The sequence below is a fragment of the Heterodontus francisci genome, chromosome 4 (genome assembly GCF_036365525.1).
Source record: "Heterodontus francisci isolate sHetFra1 chromosome 4, sHetFra1.hap1, whole genome shotgun sequence".
NCBI classification, from domain to species: Eukaryota; Metazoa; Chordata; class Chondrichthyes; order Heterodontiformes; family Heterodontidae; genus Heterodontus; species Heterodontus francisci.
In genome coordinates, this window is record NC_090374.1 from 91,137,554 (window position 1) to 91,158,853 (window position 21,300).

Sequence of the window (21,300 nt, forward strand, 5' to 3'; positions counted from 1 at the left end):
TTACTGCATGTTCTTTTTTGAAGATAACATTGAAAGATGAAATGAAACTGACCAACTAAAATGAATGTTGCACTCAGGTTACGAAGTGTAAAAATGGAACAAAGAAAATTAAATGATCAGGCAAATACTTTGGTGGACCTTGCTAAGGTTAGTAGGATTTAGTGTGAATTTGCTGAGATTGCTTAAAATGTTGCACTTTGAAATTCTTTTAAAATTGGTAGGGTCTGCTCTGATTGTTAATTTCTAATATTTTCCCTAAACATCTCAAAGAGTTATTTCTGTGATTTTAAGATGCTTGTTCTTTAATTTATGTAGCCATCACGAAAATGCTTCTTATTTATTTAATGTACTTCATGTACAATGGGTAAACCAGGTACATTGATAGGGGAAACCATTGGAATGATTTGTATTTCCCTGTGATTTCCCCCCACCTCCCCTCCCCAACCCCCCAACACGCTATGTATTTCAATCTGCCCTATCTCATTCTTTTTCCCCAGTCGTAGGAATCCGTCTCGCAAACAAATGGGCACAACCCACTGCAGACACATCGCTTCAGAAAATGTTACCACAAAAATGCTTTATTTCAACTGCCTATTTCCGCAATTGAGGAATATTGCTATAAAGTTACTATGTAGGGCTTCCCCGGAGCTGGTGGAACTCGTTCAAAAGTAATTCATACTTTTGTATCTGTAGGTATGGGGGAAGGCCACAGGAGTAGTTTCTATTTTTGCTATTTTGTCTGTAAAAAGATTATTTAAAAAAATCTAATATAGACCTCAGAAAGGAAGAATTCAAGTTGGTCTCTGCTTAAAACCATTTAGGCAGTACGTTAAGGTCCTGGTTAGATGGCCATCGATCTAAAGGTGCACACTTTTACATCTTTGTCAGAGACCAAACAGAAATCAACAAGAATGTCTCCGATCTCAGGTAGTGGATACATAGCAAAAATAAAATGCAAGTCCATGATCCAGCACCTGTAGAATTTCGTAAAGTGTTAGCATTACACCCACAACTGAAGGGATTGCGCATTTACTTTTATTTAAATAACAGTCTGGGGAGAAAACGCTACCAGAAAGAAAGCAGGAATGTTCACTAATAGTCTCCATTTTCAGGTGTCTGGGCTTCTAGTAAACATTAAAATGTCACAACAGGAATCTATCCATGATAGTAACTTTATAGGAATCAAGTTTCAGATTCTCTCATTGCTGACCCCTCTGCCAGAGAATCCGTCCTTTATGTGCAAGCAGGTTACCATCAGGCATCAAGACCATACTTACCTCAGGCTCCTACACTGATGGCAGGAACCAATTTTGTCATCACTAATATAAGGCTTTTTGAGACACCGTTGCTTAAACTCCTACAGATCAGAAGATATTGCATCAACAGAAATTCTCAGGGATGGAATGGCAGGGCGAGTATTTTTGCAGGTATCAGAACACAGTAGAAATCATAACTAAGGTAACTCCAACTCTTGTGGAAAGTGCTTAGGGATATATTTTATGAATTAAAAGTACCAGTGTGGAGTGTCACTAGATTGGAGCACCTATCAGGAATTTGAGTTTGGGAAGCTGCAAGCTTTTCGTGAAGGAGTGAAGATTTGTAAAATTACTTCAAGGTAATTAGTTTGAAGACATTTTAAAAAAACCTATCATTCACGGATCACAGATGTGGAGTCTTATTCAAAGATTTCATCAGATTACAGGTATCATTAGCATTGTTCCTTTAAAGTATGTCTTTGCTGAGATTTGCTGACAGCAAAAAATTAAGATCCTGTGGATATGATTTTTTTTTTTAAGTGATTGTTTTTTTTAAAAAAAAGCACCTGGGAATATAGTTGTTTTATCCTCATATAGGTCAGTCAGTTCAACTACAGACAAACAAGGAAGGACCAAAGTATCTGACCTTCTGTTAGGATATCTAAGAAATTGACACTGGTACAAAAGGCAGTCATGAATTATTGCAAACACAAGTCACAGAGCAAGAGCTTAGTAACAGCCTTGGTAACAGGTTTCTGCATCAGGAAATTGCTCACATATTTTGTAAGTGGGATTGGTAAGAAACATAGGGCTGGATTTTAAGCAGCCGTTGACGTCATGATCCGTGGTGGGGTGGGGGAGGGGGGCCTTGAAGATGGTTCCAGATGAGGCCCGCCATGGACCTCAACGCCAGCAGGGCCCGGCAGCGGTGAAGCTCCATGGCGGCCCACCCACTGCTAAAAAGGAACTTGTGTGAGGAGGTAAAAGATGTGGGCATGTGGGTAATTCATACTTTTGTATCTGTTTTCACAAAGGGCGGGGGTTGTTGAAGCAGACATTGTAGTTAAAAGGGAGGAGTGTGAAATATTGGATGGGATAAACATAGTCAGAAAGGAAATATTAAGGGCTATAGCATTCTTGAAATATTAAGGGCTATAGCCACTCCAGGCCCGGATGAAATGTATCCCAGGCTGTTAAGAGAAGCAAGGGAAGAAATAGCAGAGTCACTAACCATCATTTTCCAATCCTTTCTGGCTACAGACATGGAAGCGGAGACTATTAACATTCTTCTTCTTTGGCCTCCTTGTCTCGAGTACAATGGGTAAGCACCTGGAGGTGGTCAGTGGTTTGTGAAGCAGCGCCTGGAGTGGCTATAAAGGCCAATTCTAGAGTGACAGACTCTTCCACAGGCACTGCAGATAAAATTGGTTGTCGGGGCTGTTGCACAGTTGGCTCTCCCCTTGCGCTTTTGTCTTTTTTCCTGCCAACTGCTAAGTCTCTTCAACTCACCACTCTTTAGCCCCGCCTTTGTTTAAAAAGGTAGAAAGAGTAGTCCGAGTCAGCTACCCAGTCAACCTAATCTCAGTGGTGGGCAAATTATTTGAAAAAATTTTGAGAGACAGTATAAATTGTCATTTAGAAAGGCATGAATTAATCAAGGACAGCCAGTATGGACTTTTTAAGGGAAGGCCATGTCTGACTAACTGAATTGAATTTTTTGAGAAGGTCACAACGTGGGACGATGAGGGTAGTGCATTTGATGTAGTCCATATGGATTTTAGCAAAGCTTTTGACAAGACCTCATATAATAGACTGGTCAAAAAATTAAAAGCTTATGGGATCCAAGGGAAAGTGACAAGTTGAATCCAAAATTGGCTTGGTGACGGGAAGGCTGTTTCTAGTGGGGTTCTGCAGGGCTCAGTACTGGGTACCTTGCTTTTCATTGTATGTATCAATGATTCAGACTTAACTGTAGGGGGCATGATTGACAAGTTTACAGACGATACAAAAATTGACTGTGTGGTTGATAGTGAGGAAGAAAGTTGTAGGCTGCAGGAAGATAGCAATGGACTGGTCAGATGGGCAGAAATGTGACAAATGGAGTTCAATCCGAAGAAGTGTGCGGGGGCGGGGGATGCATACAAGGCAAGTGAATGTACAACAAATGGTAGGATTCTGTAGGAAAAGTGTAGAGGAACAAAGCGATCTTGAAGTGAATGTCCACAGATCCCTGAAAGTGCAGGACAGGTAGATAAGGTGGTCATAAATATATACAAGATACTTTTTTTTTTATTAGCTGAGGCATAGAGTATAAGAGGAGGGAGGTTATGCTAGAACTATATAAAACACTAATTAGATCACAACTAGAGTAGTGCGTACAGTTCAGGTCACCGCATAACCGAAAGGATGTGTTTGCACATAGAGTACATAAGAGATTTTTAAGGATCTTGTCAGGACTGAAGAATATTAGCTATGAGGAAAGATTGGTTAGGCTGGGGTTATTTTCTTTGGAACACAGGAAGTAGAGGGGAGATGTAATTGAGGTATATAAAATTATGAGGGTCCTAGATGGAGTGGATAGGAAGGACCTATTTCCATTAGTAGAGATGTCAATAACCAGGGACACAGATTTAAAGTAATTGGTAGAAGAATTAGAGGAGAGTTGAGGTGAATTTTTTCACCCAAAGGGTGATGTGGTCTGGAACTCACTGCTTGATAGGGTGTTAAAGGCAAAAACCCTCATGGCATTTAAAAAATACATGGATGTGCCCTTGAAGTGCCATAACCTACAGGGGCCCAGACCAAGAATGTTGACCACAGTTTGTGTGTCTGTCTTTTAGTAATCTTTACTTTTGAGTGTATATCTGAAAGGTACAAACATGTGATACATGCATCACCAAGGTCTCATACTGGGATTTCCACATCACTGTCTTCAAAGGCTTTTTTTCCCCCAATTAATCGATGTGCATAATGTACAGAACATTTGTTTCATATATGATCGTGAAACCCTTTAATTAGCTTGTGTTTGATCATCTTAATTTACGGTGGGTTGTACAGTGCAGGAAATGCAATAGACATGGTCGAGCGCCCTGCAAATCATGGTGGAGGGGAATCCTCACTTAAACCCACTGACTCCACAGCTACCTCAACTACACTTTCTCCCACCCCGCATCCTGTAATAACTTTATTCCATTCTTCCAGTTGCTCCATCACATCTGTTCTGATGATGCCACTTTCCACACCAGTGCTTCTTCAACCGAGGATTCCCCACTTTGACACCCTGTTCCACTCCAATCCACTCCTCGATTGCTCCCAACAACCCTCCCTTTCCCACAGCACGTTCCCATGCAAGTGCAGGAGATGCAATACCTGCTGTTTTACCTCCTCCTTTCCCACCCGCCCAGAGCATAAAATGTTTTTTTCCAGGTGAAACAGCTTCTTTCAATTGAATATACTATATTTGCTGTGCACAGTGCAATCTCCACTGCAGAGGGATCAAATAATAGATTGTATGAGCACTTTGTGGAACACCTCTGTTCAGTCTGCAAGCGTGACCCGAAGCTCCTGTTGTTTTAATTCTCCAACCCACTCCAACTCTGACCTTTCTGTCCTTGACCTCCTACACTATTCCAATGAAGCACAATGTAAACTCGAGGCACAGTACCTCATCTTTCAATCTGGTACTTTACAGCCTTCAGACTCAATATCGAGTTGAACAATAACAAATCATAACCTCTGCCTTCATTTTTTCAAACAGCAGTTGTTGGTGGTGATTCTGCTCTTCCCACTTACACCTTCTCTCGACCCAGATTTTGTTTCTTTAATTGTTCCATTACTATCCATCTCCCTTTGCCTTGCACCGTCATCCATTTTGCCATTTAATCTCTCCTGCCTTCCACACTATCACAGATCTTTCCTTTTTTTTTTCTTTTTTTCCTCCACCTGCCTTTGTACTTGTTTAAAACTTGCAACATCTCTTACCTTTTTCCAGTTCTGATGAAAGGTCATCAATCTGAAATGTTGGCTGAATTTTCAGGCGCCGCCAATGTCAGGAATGGAGGCTGATGGAGCCCGAAAATTACTAGGCCGACCAGCATGCCGGCTTCCTGACCTCGATCCCGGCATTGGCCTGTTTGGCTGATATGGGTTTGGGGCCTGGGAAGGCAGCCTGCCCCTTATTAATAGTAGGTAACTGGGGCTGACTGGGATTTTCCAGTTGGCCTTCAGTTTCCTGACGTGATGGGGCATAGATCAACTGCTTGGAGGTGGGCACCCAGCGGCGTCAGCACTCCTGGCAGACTTATAGGTCCTCCCTCTCTTCCTGGGTGTGGGTTCAGCCAACGGTCACCCTGTAGAGGGGCTTCCCCACCCCAAGTGTTGGCCAGGCAGCTTTTTCTGCTTTTAATTATAGTTTTTAAAAAGTGACTGAGAGGGCACCTTTTTGTTGTCCCAGTTACTTAGCTTGTACTGCAGCCAGGTGCTTCTCTGAAGCTGGAAGGCCTCTGAGTGTCCCTCCAGCTTTGAGAGCCTGTCCACCACCCTTAATTGGACAGGAACCCGTCTCCAGGCCAATTAAGGACTCACCCATGTGACAATCTTGACTTTAATCAGTTTCCCACCAGAGAAAGGTTTTGGACCCGAAAACAGTCCTGACTGCTGTTTCCCTCCTCCCTCCTCTGTGGGAAACATTCAGCTCTTTAACTCTCTCTCTCTCCACAGATGCTGCCTGACCTGCTGATTACTTTCAGCATTTTCTGTTTTTATTTCAGATTTCCAGCATCTGCTGTATTTTGTTTTTGTATTTAATGTCCTTCCATCTGCTTGACCCCAGTGGCCAACTTTCGAAGCGGTATTTGTGTCCTAAGGTGATTTTTTAAAATAGCAGCAGTTTAATGGTAATCAGCAGTGTTTGATATCTCAGCCCTGACCTTCATGGTGCTCCAACCCGTCATGCTTCAGTTGCTGGGAGCATCATAAAAGTATTTCTATTACAACAGTGACTACACTTCAAAAAGAAGTACTGTAAAGCACTTTGGCACATCCTGAGGTTGTGAAAGGTGCTATAGAAATACAACTATTTCTTTTTTTTATACCATTTGGCACAGATCAGAAGCAGTCTTATTTCAATTTGATCTATTTTAACTCTGTGCACACAGCGGAAACTGGATGGATGGGCAGGATGCCTACCTGCTCAGTGGTGACGTGCAGATGAATGCCGGAAGTTAAAATACCCTGGGCCTAAACTTTAGGCTAACATTTGAAAAAGACAAGGCTGAAGCATTCACAACCATCTTCAGCCAGAAGTGTAGAGTGGATGATATATCCTCCTGAGGTCCCCAGCATCACAGATGCCAGTCTTCAGTCAATTTGATTCACTCCACGTGATATCAAGAAACGGCTGAAGGCATTGGATACAGCAAAAGCTTTGCGCCCTGACAACATCCTGGCTATAATGCTGAAGCCATGTGCTCCAAAACTAGCCCTGTCCCTAGCCAACCTGTTCCAGTACAGCTACAACACAGGCATCTGCCGACCAAGTGGAAAATTGCCCAGATGTTCCCTATCCTCAAAAAGCTGGACAAATCCAATCCGGCCAATTACTGCCCAATAGTCTACACTCAATCATCAGCAAAGTGATGGAAGGTGCTGTCAACTGTGTGATCTAGCAGTGCTTTTACTCACCAATGACCTGCTCACCGATGCTCAGTTTGGCAACCACCAAATCATCTGATTCCTCAGCTCCAGATCTCATTACAGCCTTGGTCCCAATATGGACAAAAGAGCTGAATTGCAGAGATGAGGTGAGAGTGACTGACCTTGACAACAAGGCAGCATTTGACCAAGTGTGGCACCAAGGAACCCTAGAAAAATTGAAGTCTATGGGGATCAGGGGAAAATCTCTTCTCTGGCTAAAAGTCATAGCTATCACAAAAGAAGATGTTTGTCATTGTTGGAGACCAGTCGTCTCAGCTTTGGGACGTAACTGCAAGAATTCTACGAGGCAGTGTCCTAAGTCCAACCATCTTCAGCTGCTTCACCAATGAACTTCCTCCAACATAAGGTTAGAAGTGGGAATGTTTGCTGATGATTGTACAGTGTTCAGTTCCATTCGCAATTCCTCAGATAATGAAAAAGACGTGCTTACATGCAGCAGGACCCGGACAACATCTAGGCTTGGGCTGATAAGTGGCAAGAAACGATCATGTCACACAAATGACAGGAAATCATTATCTCCAACAAAAGAGAGTTTAACTACCTCCCCTTGCACTCAATGGCATTACTGCCCTCAAATCTCTGACTATCAACATCCTGGGGGTCATCGTTGTCCAGAAGCTTAAATGGACCAGCCATATAAATACCGTGGCTACAAGAGCAGTTCAGAGGCTGACAATTCTACAGTGAGTAACTCACCTCCTGACTCCCCAATGCCTGTCCATCATCTCCAAGGTACAAATCAGGAGTGTGATGGAATACTCTCCACTTGCCTGGATGAGTGCAGCTCCAACAACACTCAAGAAGCTCGACACTATCCGGGGCAAAGCAGCCCGCTTGATCAGCACCCCATCTACACTTTCTTAAACATCCACTCCCTCCACTATCTAGAAAGACAAGAGCAGCAGATACATGGGAATACCACCACCTCCAAGTCATGCACCATCCTGCCTTGGAAATATATCGCTGTTGCTCCGTTGTCAGTGGGTCAAAACCTGGAACCCTCCTTAGCAGCACTGCCAGAGTACCTTCACCACATGGACTGCAGCAGCTCAAGAATGAGGCTTGCCACTACTTTCTCAATGGTAATAAGAGATGGGCAATAAATTCTGGCCTTGCCCATGAATGAATAAAAATTTTTAAAAATCATTTTTCCCTCTTGAAACCTGCTCGGGGTTACAATTGGCTCCAATGAGCTATGTTTAAGAGTTTACACATCACATACTTGCACCTCTAAGAAGCACAGTGTGGTTGCATTAATGTCATTGACCAGAATTTCCTGCATATCGATAGCACTGGCAAAAATGCAGTGGATTGGACTTTCAGCTGCCTCACATTCAGCACAAGCTCTAATGGATTGTCAGGACTCTGCTAATTTAGACAGTGGTGAGCAAACTCCCAGCAGGAGTCCTGCCATCGATTGTGTGTTAGCAATGGGTAGATGGAAAAACTAGAGCTGTTACAGGAAATGAAATCTCGCAGGGACCTAAAGGGCCAGGCAGCACCTAGAAGACATGGTGGCAGCAGCAGCAAGTAGATTTGTGCACTTGAAGAATAAAAAAACACCTTCCAGGTGCCATGTATCCACTTTCTCAGATTAGAATCTATACATCCTCCTCCAGATTTGAGTGCATGGGAGGAAAACATCAAAATTAGTGGCACACTGGAGGTACCATAGGCTCTAAATGATGCCTCCATTAACCACAGAACAGCTGCCCAATGCCACAAGATATTTAGTGCAAGGATGACGAGATAAATCATCCACAGCTTCAAACAATGCACTGTGCTGCCATGTGTGCCAGCTGTTCACAACTTATCCTCATTCTGTTCAAAGGCTTTATCACAGGATCATTTTGGTGTGCACCCATGTCTACAGCCAACCTTTGCATGCCATTCTATCATCTCCAAATAAACTTTTCCACACAATCTTGCATGCATGCTCCACCTTGATAGCTTCACTTAGGATGCCATAGTTTTGTTTGAGCATCTGTAATAATCCTTTCATGATCTGCCTGTTGGCACCTGGATTCCACTGCATATCCTGCCAATCAAATGCCTTTCATGCTGTCTGTATTCTTCTTAGTGGAGAAAAACTACCCATAAAGTTAGGGAAAAATAAGCCAACCTCAGGCCTGTGATCATTCTGTGTGAAGGAAGCTCTGCAAATCCTGGGGAAGCCCATAGTAAAGGAGGTCAATGACAGAGAATTGGGATGGCAAGTGTCAGCTGCAGGTTTGTCCTGATATACTATAGCTATTGCATCTAATGCTGCAGAACATCTCCTACCCTTCCTGCAAGAAAGGTTATGTTATTCCGATTCTTTGAAAGTAACAAGAGAATTCTGCTCCTTTACTATCATTTTAACCTCTCTTCCTCATCTCATCTTCTAGGTAAAACACAACTAGCAGAAGCAGAGGAAGAAAGATGTCTTCCAGGCCCCTCTGCTTGAGTCCTTGCTAGCATACCATCACTCACATCATCATTCACTCTACCTGCCAAACAACTCCACAGGGACATGCACCTGGGGGCAATGGATAGTAAACATGAGGTGAACACACAGGGTATAGCAACATACATAAGTGAGCAGGAGGAGTGGAGGGTGGCAGATGAGGAGTCTCCCAGAATGTGCAGCACTTATCAAGGTAACTGGCAGAGTTTGTGGCTAGCATATGCCACACCATCAGGATGGCTTCATAGCCATTGCAGACTACCCTGGGGCATGTGGCATTTCTGAGCAAAACTGTAGTGGGCACTTTCACCACGGAGATCCATGGAACAGGCCAAAATCCTGCCCTGGCTGCTCAAGCTACTGCTGGAGACTTTTCTTTAGTTTCTCTACTCATGCTTCATAGTTTGTCTTTCTCCAGTTTGTCTTCCATTTTCCCTCATACGCTCTCCGAGCTCATCTTGTCCATAGCACTCAACTCATCCTCGCTTGACTCCATTCCCACTAAACTGCTACCCACCTGCCTTCCCTTCCAGACCGGCTGACATTGTAAATATGGCCTCTTTTTTTGGGTACTGTCCACCTTCCTTTCAAAATTACCATCAGCCCCTCCTCAACAGCTGACCTCTCTGTCCTTGAAAACTACTGCCCATCTCCAACCTCCTTTTCCTCTCCAATGTCCTTGTCACCTCCCAATCCTTGTGCATCTTTCCTGCAACTCCATGTTGAATCTCTCCAATCAAGTTTCTGTCCCTGCCACTGCACTGAAATAGCTCTGATCAGTCACAAATGACATTCTTTGTGACTGTGGTGCATTATCCCTCTTTGTTTTCCTCGGCCTCCCTGCAGACTTTGACACAGTTGACCATGTCATCCTCTCCAATGCTTGTCCTCTGTTGTCCACCTCAGTTGGATTTCCTTCACCTGATTCCATTCTTACATATCCAATCATCTCTAGCAATATCATCTCTTCTCACTCCTACATTGTTATGTCAGACGTTTCCCTAGGATCGATCTTTGCTTCCCTTCTCTTCCTCAACCATATGCTGCACATTGGCAGCATCATCCAATGACTTGGCATTTCTGAGCAGAACCCTCCACCACCTCTCTCTCCCCCACCCTTGTCTCTGTGTTATCAGACTGCTTGAATGACATCTTGTCTCAGATGAGCCTCATTCTTATCCAGTTAAACATTCAGAAGATCTAAGCTTTCGTCTTAAAACCCTGCCAAAACTTATAGCCTTGCATCTAAACTCTGCATTACTCTAACTCTGGCCTCTTGTGTATCATCCCTCCCTATATCCCACCATTGGCAGCCATGCCTTCAGCCATTTAAGCCTTATGCTCTTGAATTCCCTCCCTAAACCTCCACCTCTCAACCTCCCTCTCCTTCTATTAGACACTCCTTAGATCCTCATCTTAACCATCCTAATATCTCTTTCTTTGGCTCAGCATTCATATTAGTCTGATTATGGCTCTGTGAAGCACCTTGAGATGTTTTTCTACCGTAAGGATGCAGCATAATTGGAAGATGAGGTTGTTGTTGTTGTGGGACCTATTGTAGGGTGCTATTGTGTTTTCAAACATTTGGGAGCTAGGCTGCAGGTACAGAATTTTTAAGCATCAGCTAGGTACCATTCTGACTGTGTTCTGGCAGATTAGTCATCATGCAGAGCCAGCATCCAGTGTCAGTGGCATGATGAGAAGGTGTTCATATGTTGCTGCTACTCTCTCATGATAGCAGGTCAAATATAAGCTTCAGACAGCCCCTGTAGATGCTAGTACATGTGGCAGAAAGGCACCAGAGCCAGACTGTCCAGACATCAGCATAGAAGCACTAGAATTGCAGCCTGTTGTAGGTCCACCTCAGGATACTAATGTGCTAAGCCAATAGACACCACAGTCCCAAGAGATTCATGTATAGAGTTAAAGGCTAAACATTCAGGTGAGCTTCAGGAAGAGATAGGAAGAGCACCAGAATATGGATAGGATTTGGAGCATCACATAGTGTCACAGGTGAGTAAATGGAGTTGAGATATAAATCAGTCATGAGTTCATTGAGTGGCGAGACAGGCTCAAGGGGCTGAATGACCCTATCTTGCCAAGGGGAATCACATTAGTGACAATCTGCAATCACTTGAAATTATAATGCAGCTTATAATTTTTGTTTATTCATTCATGGGATGTGGGGGTCGCTGGCTAGGTCAGCATTTATTCCCCATCACTAATTGCCCTTGAAAAAGTGATGGTGAGCTGCCTTCTTGAACCGCTGCAGTTCATGTGGTGTACATACACCAAAAGTGCTGTTTGGAAGGGAGTTCCAGGATTTTAACCCAGTGCCAGTGAAGGAATGATGATATAGTTCCAAGTCAGGATGGTGTGTGGCTTGGAGGGGAACTGGGAGGTGGCGGTGTTCCCATGCATCTTCTGCCCTTGTCCTTCTAGGTGGTAGAGCTTGTGGGTTTGGAAGGTGCTGTCAAAGGAGCCTTGGTGCATTGCTGCAGTGCATCTTGTAGATGGTACACACTGCTGTCACCGTGCATCGATGGTGGAGGGAATGAATGTTGAAGGTGGTAAATGGGGTGCCAATCAAGCAGGCCACTTTATTTTGGATGGTGTTGAGTGTCTTGAGTGTTGTTGGAGTTGCACCCATCCAGGCAAGTGGAGAGTATTCCATCACACTCCTGACTTGTGCCTTGTAGATGGTGGACAGGCTTTGGGGAGTCAGGAGGTGAGTTACTCGCTGCAGGATTCCTAGCCTCTGACCTGCTTTTATAGCCACAGTATTTATATGGCTACTCCAGTTCAGTTTCTGGTCAATGGTAACACCCAGGATGTTGATAGTGGTGGATTCAGCGATTGAGATGGCATTGATTGTCAAAGGGAGATGGTTAGATTCTCTCTTGTTGGAGAGCATCATTGCCTGGCACATGTATGATGCGAATGTTACTTGCCACTTTTCAGCCCAAGCCTGGATGTTGTCCAGGTCTTGCTGCATTGCTACATGGACTGCTTTAGTATCTAAGCAGTTGCGAATGGTGCTGAACATTGTGCAATCATCAGCCAACATCCCCACTTCTGACCTAATGATTGAGGAAGGTCATTGATGAAGCAGCTGAAGATGGTTGGGCCTAGGACACTACCCTGAGGAACTCTTGCAGTGATGTTCACTAATGTTAGACTTTGGTGAAGTTCATGTGGTTGGTCACGATGTTCTTGTTGCAGTTTGGACGAGCTTAGAATGAAATATAATGAGTGGTAGTTGCATGTTTTGGTTAGCCTACCAAGTTTTGGGAGTGGGTAAGGGGGTAATGTTGACAGGAGTGTTCATACATTGATGTGATTCTCAAGAGATGGTGGCTTGAATCAGCTAGTTCAAAACGTTGGATGCCTCTTTGTGCTACTGCTGGCCGCCTTCAATGTTTTGGGCACCTTTCTTCTCTCTGGCTTCCATGAGGAAACCTTTTTGAAGAAAGGTTAGGCAGAATGCAACGCACCGCAATTAATTTTGAGACATGAGCCAAATTGTTCTGCAGAGCCACCCCAAACCAACCAAGACACTTGTAGCATGCATTCAACATTCCATAGCCCTGATGGCAAAGTAGATCTCAATTTAGCAGTGTTCTGCTTGTGTCCTCAGAGGCACACAGGTGTCAGTCAAGGCACCAGGATCCAGCCAGCCTTTCTGTTTGAAACAGCAGTGACACGGTGCATTGCCTTAATATAAAAACACAATGGCAGCTGTCAGGAAATCAAGGACTGATATGCATGCTGCAGAGTTGGTAATTATGTATGAGCTGAACATTACGGGAATCTCCCCGATTACATTAGCAACTGAAGAAAATCCTGTTAAAATTGCACATTCATTCTCATATGGGGAAGCTGATGAACAGCTTGCTCAACCAAACAAAGCATCAGTGCCTGCCGAATGCATATACACAGTCAATTGAGAACCATTGCAAATATACCAGGAGCAGCCTGAAATGAGCCTGTGGCATAAAAATTCAGTGTGGTGATAATACCTATTGAAAGTTGAATTTGTATTTTTACTGATCAAAGGAGGGCAGACTCCAGGTAATTGGGATTAGAAATTTGAGGAAGGATATTGACATTTTAATTTCATTTTGTTTGAAAGTTTGGGATGAGGTGAGTTATCCATTTTTAGTTCTATTTTATTTGGGTCCAATCAATCAAATCTGTTTACTAATTTTATTATATTCTTCATTCCTTTAATTCATTGTAGTGTGCGAATAATAAATTTGAAGTCGGATCTGGAGTTTTTTTAGATTTATATTTGTTATATAATTTTTTGTTTATTAGTCGAAGATCTATCAAATATTTATGGTTAAGAATAAATCTTCTCTACAAGACTGGGATATTGCTTTTGAGGGGGAAAAAATCCTGTTTGTGATTGATATATGGAAAGCTAATACCAAGAATTGGGATTGGAACCTGTGAAGATATGTTCACTGCTGAATTGACAATATGGAAATCTGACTTTAAATATTGAAATGTGGAGAAACATAAAACAGTTATTTCTGTCATAATGGTCATATATTAATTATTTTATGACTGATTCTGTTGACAACCTCCAAAATCATTTGCATTATGATTTGCTGGTAAATTGACATTGTTAATTTTACATGCACCATTCATTGTATTTGCAAAATGGTAGATCATTTGGCATAGACCTGACTTTAATGATTGCTGTTAACTTGGAATAAAAACAATTTGTTTCTGAAAAATACCGAACAAATGCTAAAACTTGCAACTTTGTTCTTTCCCTTCATTTTAGACACAAAACATTATGTATGACATGATCTCAGACCTGAATGAAAGGAGCGAAGATCTTGAGAAAAGGATTGTAACACTGGAAAATAAATTAGAGACGTTAATAGGGAGTATCCAAGCTCTACCCGGACTGATTAGTCAGACAATCAGCCATCAGCAGAGGGAATTTCTTGAAGCTCAGATGCAACAGCATGACAAACAAATTACCTACAGTGCTGAGCGGTCACGATCATCAACCAGAAGGAGAAGGTCCTCCTCGACAGCTCCACCAACTTCATCGGAAAGTAGCTAGAAATGAACATTTGAACCACAAGAAAGAACTTTTTTTTGCCATCATATGGTTGATATTTTAGCTTTTATTGTAAAGCCCTAACAATACTAAACAGTGTTATCCGGGTTCTGATGTCAGAATCCAGGGAACCTGAAAAAATATTTTAGGCCAAAAGGAGTGAGTGCTCTCCTTCTGATGCACAGTGAATGCACCTAACCTGCTATATAGATTGTTTCTTCTGTACAATTTACTTGACTTTTTACTCACGCACTTCAACTGACTTTACTAATATATAATATAATAAAAAGAACATTTCTGGATATTTCTGGTTGGTCAGTTTAAGCCCTTCTCTTCATGGGCACAGCTGCAGCTGAACTCAGGTGCTCAATCAAAATTAAACAAGGAAGTGTACTTTGTTCCAAATATGAATACTACATAAGTAATGCCTTTTAAAACACAAATGAGAAAAACACAGTTTATTAAAATGTTCACCGTGTCCCAGAGTTTAAAAGAAATGTAACCTTTTGTACATGTATATTGAAAAGACTGTTAAGAGCGGACTGTTACAGTGGAGTTTACTAGTTATCATGCACATTTTGTCTGCTAGCTTGTAATATTCAGTGAGCTGTTATCTTAGATCCACAAATAAAGAAGTTTAAAAAAATAAAAGGGAAGTGATCAAAGGAAGTAGAGAAATAGACACAGTTATATTGCAGCAGTACAATGCATGGCCCAGTCACACTGTGCTCCAAAAGTAGACTCAGTTAGCTTCAGCATTATTATATTCTCAGGTTAAGTACTTCCACAGTAGAGAGCTTGTTGCTGGAAGAAGATCCCATGGCAGAAGTGGTTATCTGTAGAGCTAGAGCACCACCAACGTTGTCCTATCCAAGGACTGGAAAATTCAGTATAAGATCCAGAAAAGAAAGGAAAGACAGAAAAACATCATGAGAGAATTCAGATAGGTAGTGAGAAAGGACTTCACTCATGTTCTAAAGTGTGTCTTGCATTCAGCTTTCAGTATACCAAGATGGAGGCATTCTAGTACCTGAAACTGAACAAGGCATGGAACTTTATAATTGGTAGCTCCAGAAATAAACCACATATTTCATTTGGTTATCTGATGGCAAAGAGAGTTGGATTTTCATTTGTAGTCAAGTTAGGAAGTGTTTGTTTTTAAATTATTTGTTAAAATGGTGGCACAATATATATCATCATATTCCACTGAAAATAGCAATGCTAGTAGCACTCATGGTAATCTAACTGTAAACTTTAGTAGAGAAATGTCATCTACATCTGTCCATTATGCTCCTAAGATTACAGATTACAAAGTTAGGTTACACTGGAATTCTTGGCATTAAATAGCATTCATTGAGAAATCACATTCTCCCTATTCCTATACAAATCTAGTATCTCACAGAAAAGTGAAGTCAAATATTTGTGACTTAATGTAATTTTTTTAGAGTATTGCACAAATGGACATCCTAGAAAGGTCTCCATTTCGCCCTTCTTTAAATCCCTGCACATACCACTTCTAGAATTACTACTGACTGCACAAATCTAAGCAGTTGGTATTGCCCCCAACTTTCCATTTTAAAGATATTCCCTTCCTCTTCAGTGATTAAAGTAATGACTTTTCAAAACAAGTAGCTGCAGGCCACAGCAACGGAAATATAACTGCCTGAGTTAAAATGATTTTCATCATTTCAAAAAAAAAATGTGAACACTAAATGGAGTGCCTCATGGGGAGAGAGCATTTATATCTGATCTGGCTTACTTATTGCTACCAGTGTGCTTTAGCTAGTTGATCACAGAGTAGCACTGGTGTTGGTCATAGGGAAATCTGCCTTTTTTCTCTCGCTGAAGAATGTTTTATGAAAGATGTAAGTTTAGTGTAAAAATTGATAAAGTTATAGTAAAGCCATGAACTGTTAGCATAGCTTTCAAATTCTGATAATCAGTGGCTTTCTTCATTTATGCTGCTGCTTTTGTCCCCAGTGGACCATTCTACTTACGCTGCTATAGGCAGAATCTCAGTTATGCTTCTTGTATTAGCTGTTCATTCAGCAGAAGAGTTCAATCTAAAGAGTGAGCAAGATATTTTTGGCACCAGCATTTGAAGAATATTAATGTGGAATAGTTAGATTGACCCTGTCACCCATGTGTGGAATCTTAATGTACCCAATTAGCATGCTATTTCCTTCTATCTACCTAATGTCCTTCTAAGTTCTTGCCTATCTCCACAATTAATCTGCCTCCAGATTGCCAAATCCCACAGGGTGTGAACTGAAGTTCCCCTACTGTTCATTCGCTATGACTTCTTAATATAGTGCATTAGAGTCCTACACTTGTTCTCATAGCCAGTGAGAACATTCATACTGCCAGGCGGACCTATCAATCTTTCTTGTGCTGTGACACTAGTTTATTGTCTGCAATAATAACAGAGCCATTTCCCAGTGTAAGTTACACTGGGGTAGTTTAACATCCTAAGAGTGCTTCTTGAATCCTTTCTTGTCAAAGCTGGAAGAAACAGTATTATTACATTGAGCCATACTGAGCAACAGGCAGAAAATTTGGAAAAGAGACAGGATTAGAGTATGAGGGTGCATTGGAGGCATGAAAAGCACTGGAAACATGACTGGTAGCAGAGCTATACATCATGATGGGCACCAGAAGTATTACAAGAGGGCAGGAACTGGACAGTTCAGAGCCAGAAGCATGGAGTGAGAATCAGATACATGGAGAACCAAAGAGGCAAGATAAAAATTAATCCAATTAATTAAACTCCACAATTTAAATGTTGATCCCCGTCATGTGTCATTTAATAATATCAAGTTCACAGTATAATGGGAAATATTCTCAAAGAACCATTGAGCTTTATCAGTCACTGTCATGCTAGGCCCCCACCTGCCAAGAATGAGGCACATGAATTTTGGCATGAATATTGATTTTAAACTGTTACTGGAGTGAAGAAAGGACTTGTTAAACAGATCAACCGTGGCTGGAAAGACATTTGCATATTAACAGACTGTGCTTGGAAAGGACAAAGGACCATTCCCTGACACATTCAACCCACAATGGACTTTTGATCACCAGATGTTGAAGATGGGGGAGCTTGCATTCCAGGTTGACTACTAAGATGGCCAAATACACAAACAGACGTGGATAAACTAGCTCGTCACATGACTAACCTGCTAGGCAACTTGAGTTTTTTGGAATTTGTACAAATAGTTGGGGCAGAAAGCAGAATGCTCCTGGACTGAGAAGATTTCTCCTGGCTGGCTAGCCAAAGCCTATCCTGTCTGCCTGCTCCCATCTCTTTCTCACAAGCCTCTGAATCCACTGAAGACACATGAACCCCATGAGAGAAAAGTCTCCTACAGTGAACAAGGTGTAAGAAGAATGCTGGGCCCCAATGAGAAGCAAGATCTACCTACAATCAAGGACTCTACAGTGAGCTCAAAGACCTGTAACAAAAACTCTTGAGATATTGCCTCAAACTTTTTCACTTTATTTCTTCTGCTCTTTTCTGTCTCTATTTGCATGTGTATATCACATATGCATGCTAGCGTGGGCACGTCGTGTATCCGTAGGCATCAACCGAATTAGAGTTTTAAGTTTAAGTTTAATAAATTTCAACTTTTCTTCTTTAAACCTAAGAAAGCCTGTTTGTGCTGGTTTCTTTGCCTTATAATTGGAAAGTGGTGAACAAGGTTGTTTGTCTCCGGCCTGATGGGAGATCAGTGGGCCCATATGCCAAGCGAAAGCAGACAAACTGGTATCTGAAACAACTGGAAGGTCCAGACACCCACCATCTCCCCCTTTCCCCATCCATTGCATGGCGATTCAAAGCCATATTTTTCATCCTCTCTACCGTGGCAGGCACCTGAGATGCCCAGCTAGTGGTGCAGGCACCTGCCTATGTTACGTTAGTTAGGTGACATCCTTATGAACCCCCCCACCCCCTTCCAAACTTTGGCAGGGTCAGTGCCAGAGGTTGTTGGTTGAAGTGGGGGGGGGGGGTGGGGGGGGGGGGGGGCGGGCAGATCCTGTATCTATACCAGGATTGAAGACCCACAGGTTTGCAATCCCTACTCAATGATGTAATTTGAGTCATGTATTACTCTGAGCCCAATTTTCTTTTTTAACATATATAATAATTGCATACTCTTGTGTTTTGTCTTGCACATGAACAGAAGGCTCAACAGTTTTACAGAGTACATCCACAAGGGGAAAGCACTGGTTTTAGTATTCATTAGCATGAGGGCCCATTCCTTTCTTTTTTTTTGCCTAAGTGAAAATCTGCTCTGACCCAATAAAAAGAGCCTGTCTTCTCTACACAGTTGGACTTTGAATAAAGCATATTTTCATTCATAAATCCAAAGGAAAAGACTGTTGTATATTGCTCAGGGTACAGGTTAAGTTTCCTAGCATCTGTATTAACAATAGGAAAAAATAAAGATTGGATGAAAAATGTTTTTAAAGCCCAGAGAAAATTGGTGACTGTGTTTCAAGCTCCAGATTCAGCTGTTTCTGATCATTGCACAAACTTGTAAGTTAAATTTAAATATAGATCATCGAGCAGCGAAGATCAGCTGAGGTACAGTGTGAGGTCCGCACTATTACTTTCCACTATTTACCCAATTCCATGACAATATTAAATCAACATAGAATACATCTAGTTTACAAAATCCTATGTAAGGTGACCATTAATTTCATTAATGTACATTACTTCTGCTTGTCAACTACTGTTCTACGTAATTGTGAGGTTTGGTTCCACTGGCAATGACTGTTGTAACTCAATTCTAGTAAGCTGAATAAAATCCTCAATACAAGGATATTGTATTTAGCATTCACACAAGCATCTTTAAGCACATTTCAAGTTCATTAGATTACACTTGCATTACATAAGTAAACTAAGAAAATTAGTGGTAAGTTGAAGTGTTGGCCTGCAGTCGTGTATTGCCATGCTTTTACTATCAGTTTATAGCATAATTTCATAGTTAAGATTGATAAGGTGTCATCTAAAATTATACTCTGAAATGTTTCCTACCAAATTTATTTGATATATGTCTACAGATTATATATAAATGCTACTAAAAGAAGCACAAATTGAATACATAATAGATTCTAACATTAATACCCAAAGAAATACAAGCAAATTGCAGTTGGTTTTAGTATATTCTTCTCAAGAGCATAATATTTGCTATTTGAACAATGTTCGTTTCATAGCAGAACTGAATAAACTTAATTTTGCTGTATTGTCGTAGAAGGTTTTAATACTTGGCACTGGCAAGCTACCAAACTCAACATCCATTTTAAAATATTTTAAATTGGTTTTTCAGCCATATGCTGTTGCAGAACTGCTGTTTCCAATTGTAATTAGTACTCTTGCACTAATAGCAGTTGAGCATTTGTAAGTCTTCTTAAACTTCACTTTGCCTCATGCGCTGACTGAAGAAAATTATGCAATTTTGATGAGATGTATTGAATTATAAGATGATATTAATCTTTGATAACCTAGTCTGTTGTTGCTATTACAGAAACTTGGTTGAGGGAAGGACAGGATTGGCAGCTAAATGTTCCGGGATTTAGAAGCTTCAGGCGGGATAGAGGGGGATGTAAAAGGGGTGGGGGAGTTGCATTACTGGTTAAGGAGAATATCACAGCTGTACTGCGGGAGGACACCTCGGAGGGGTTGTGCAGCGAGGCAATATGGGTGGAGCTCAGGAATAGGAAGGGTGCAGTCACGATGTTGGGGGTTTACTACAGGACTCCCAACAGCCAGCAGGAGGTAGAGGAGCAGATATGTGGACAGATTTTGGAAAGATGTAAAGGTAACAGGGTTGTAGTGGTGGGTGATTTTAACTTCCTCTATATTGACTGGGACTCACTTAGTGCTAGGGGCTTGGATGGGGCAGAATTTGTAAGGAGCATCCAGGAGGGCTTCTTGAAACAATATGTAGATAGTCCAATGAGGGATGGAGCCGTACTGGACCTGGTATTGGGGAAGGATCCCGGCCAGGTGGTTGAAGTCTCAGTAGGGGAGCATTTCGGGAATAGTGACCATAATTCCGTAAGTTTTAAGGTACTTGTGGATAAGGATAAGAGTAGTCCTCGGGTGAAGGTGCTAAATTGGGGGAAGGCTAATTCTAACAATATTATGCAGAAACTGAAGAATTTAGATTCGGGGCGGCTGTTTGAGGGTAAATCAACATCTGACATGTGGGAGTCTTTCAAACGTCAGTTGATTAGAATCCAGGACCAGCATGTTCCTGTGAGGAAGGAGGCTAAGTTTGGCAAGTTTTGGGAACCTTGGATAATGCGGGATATTGTGAGCCGAGTCGAAAAGAAAAAGGAAGCATTCGTGAGGGCTGTAAGGCTGGGAACAGACGAAGCCCTTGAGGAATATAAAGACAGTAGGAAGGAACTTTAGCAAGGAGTCAGGAGGGCTAAAAGGGGTCATGAAAAGTCATTGGCAAACAGGATTAAGGAAAATCCCAAGGCTTTTTATACATATATAAAGAGCAAGAGGGTAACCAGGGAAAGGGTAGGCCCACTCAGGGATAGAGGAGGGAATCTATGTGTGGAGCCAGAGGAAATGAGTGAGGGACTAAATGAGTACTTTGCATCAGTATTCACCAAAGAGAAGGACTTGGTGGATGATGAGTCTAAGGAAGGGAGTGTAGATAGTCTCGGTCATCTCATTATCAAAAAGGAGGAGGTGTTGGGTGTCTTGCAAAGCATTAAGGTAGATAAGTCCCCAGGGCCTGATGGGATCTACCCCAGAATACTGAGGGAGGCAAGGGAAGAAATTGGTGGGG

General features: G+C 41.9%; 1 protein-coding gene across 4 annotated transcripts in view; it reads left to right on the plus strand.

Moving 5' to 3' along the window:
• Positions 1-14,798, plus strand: part of LOC137369137 (small conductance calcium-activated potassium channel protein 2-like) — a 151,797-nt gene extending 136,999 nt beyond the window's left edge. The window contains exons 7-8 of one of the 4 annotated variants that reach the window (XM_068029856.1): positions 78-147; positions 9,359-9,552. In XM_068029856.1, coding sequence (XP_067885957.1) covers positions 78-147; positions 9,359-9,373 — 85 coding nt within the window. In that variant the 3' untranslated portion in view covers positions 9,374-9,552. Of the gene's footprint in view, positions 1-23; positions 148-9,358; positions 9,553-14,209 lie in introns of those variants that run through there. The other 3 variants (XM_068029855.1, XM_068029857.1, XM_068029858.1) reach the window with 3 other exon arrangements.
• Positions 14,799-21,300: the final 6,502 nt, after the last annotated feature.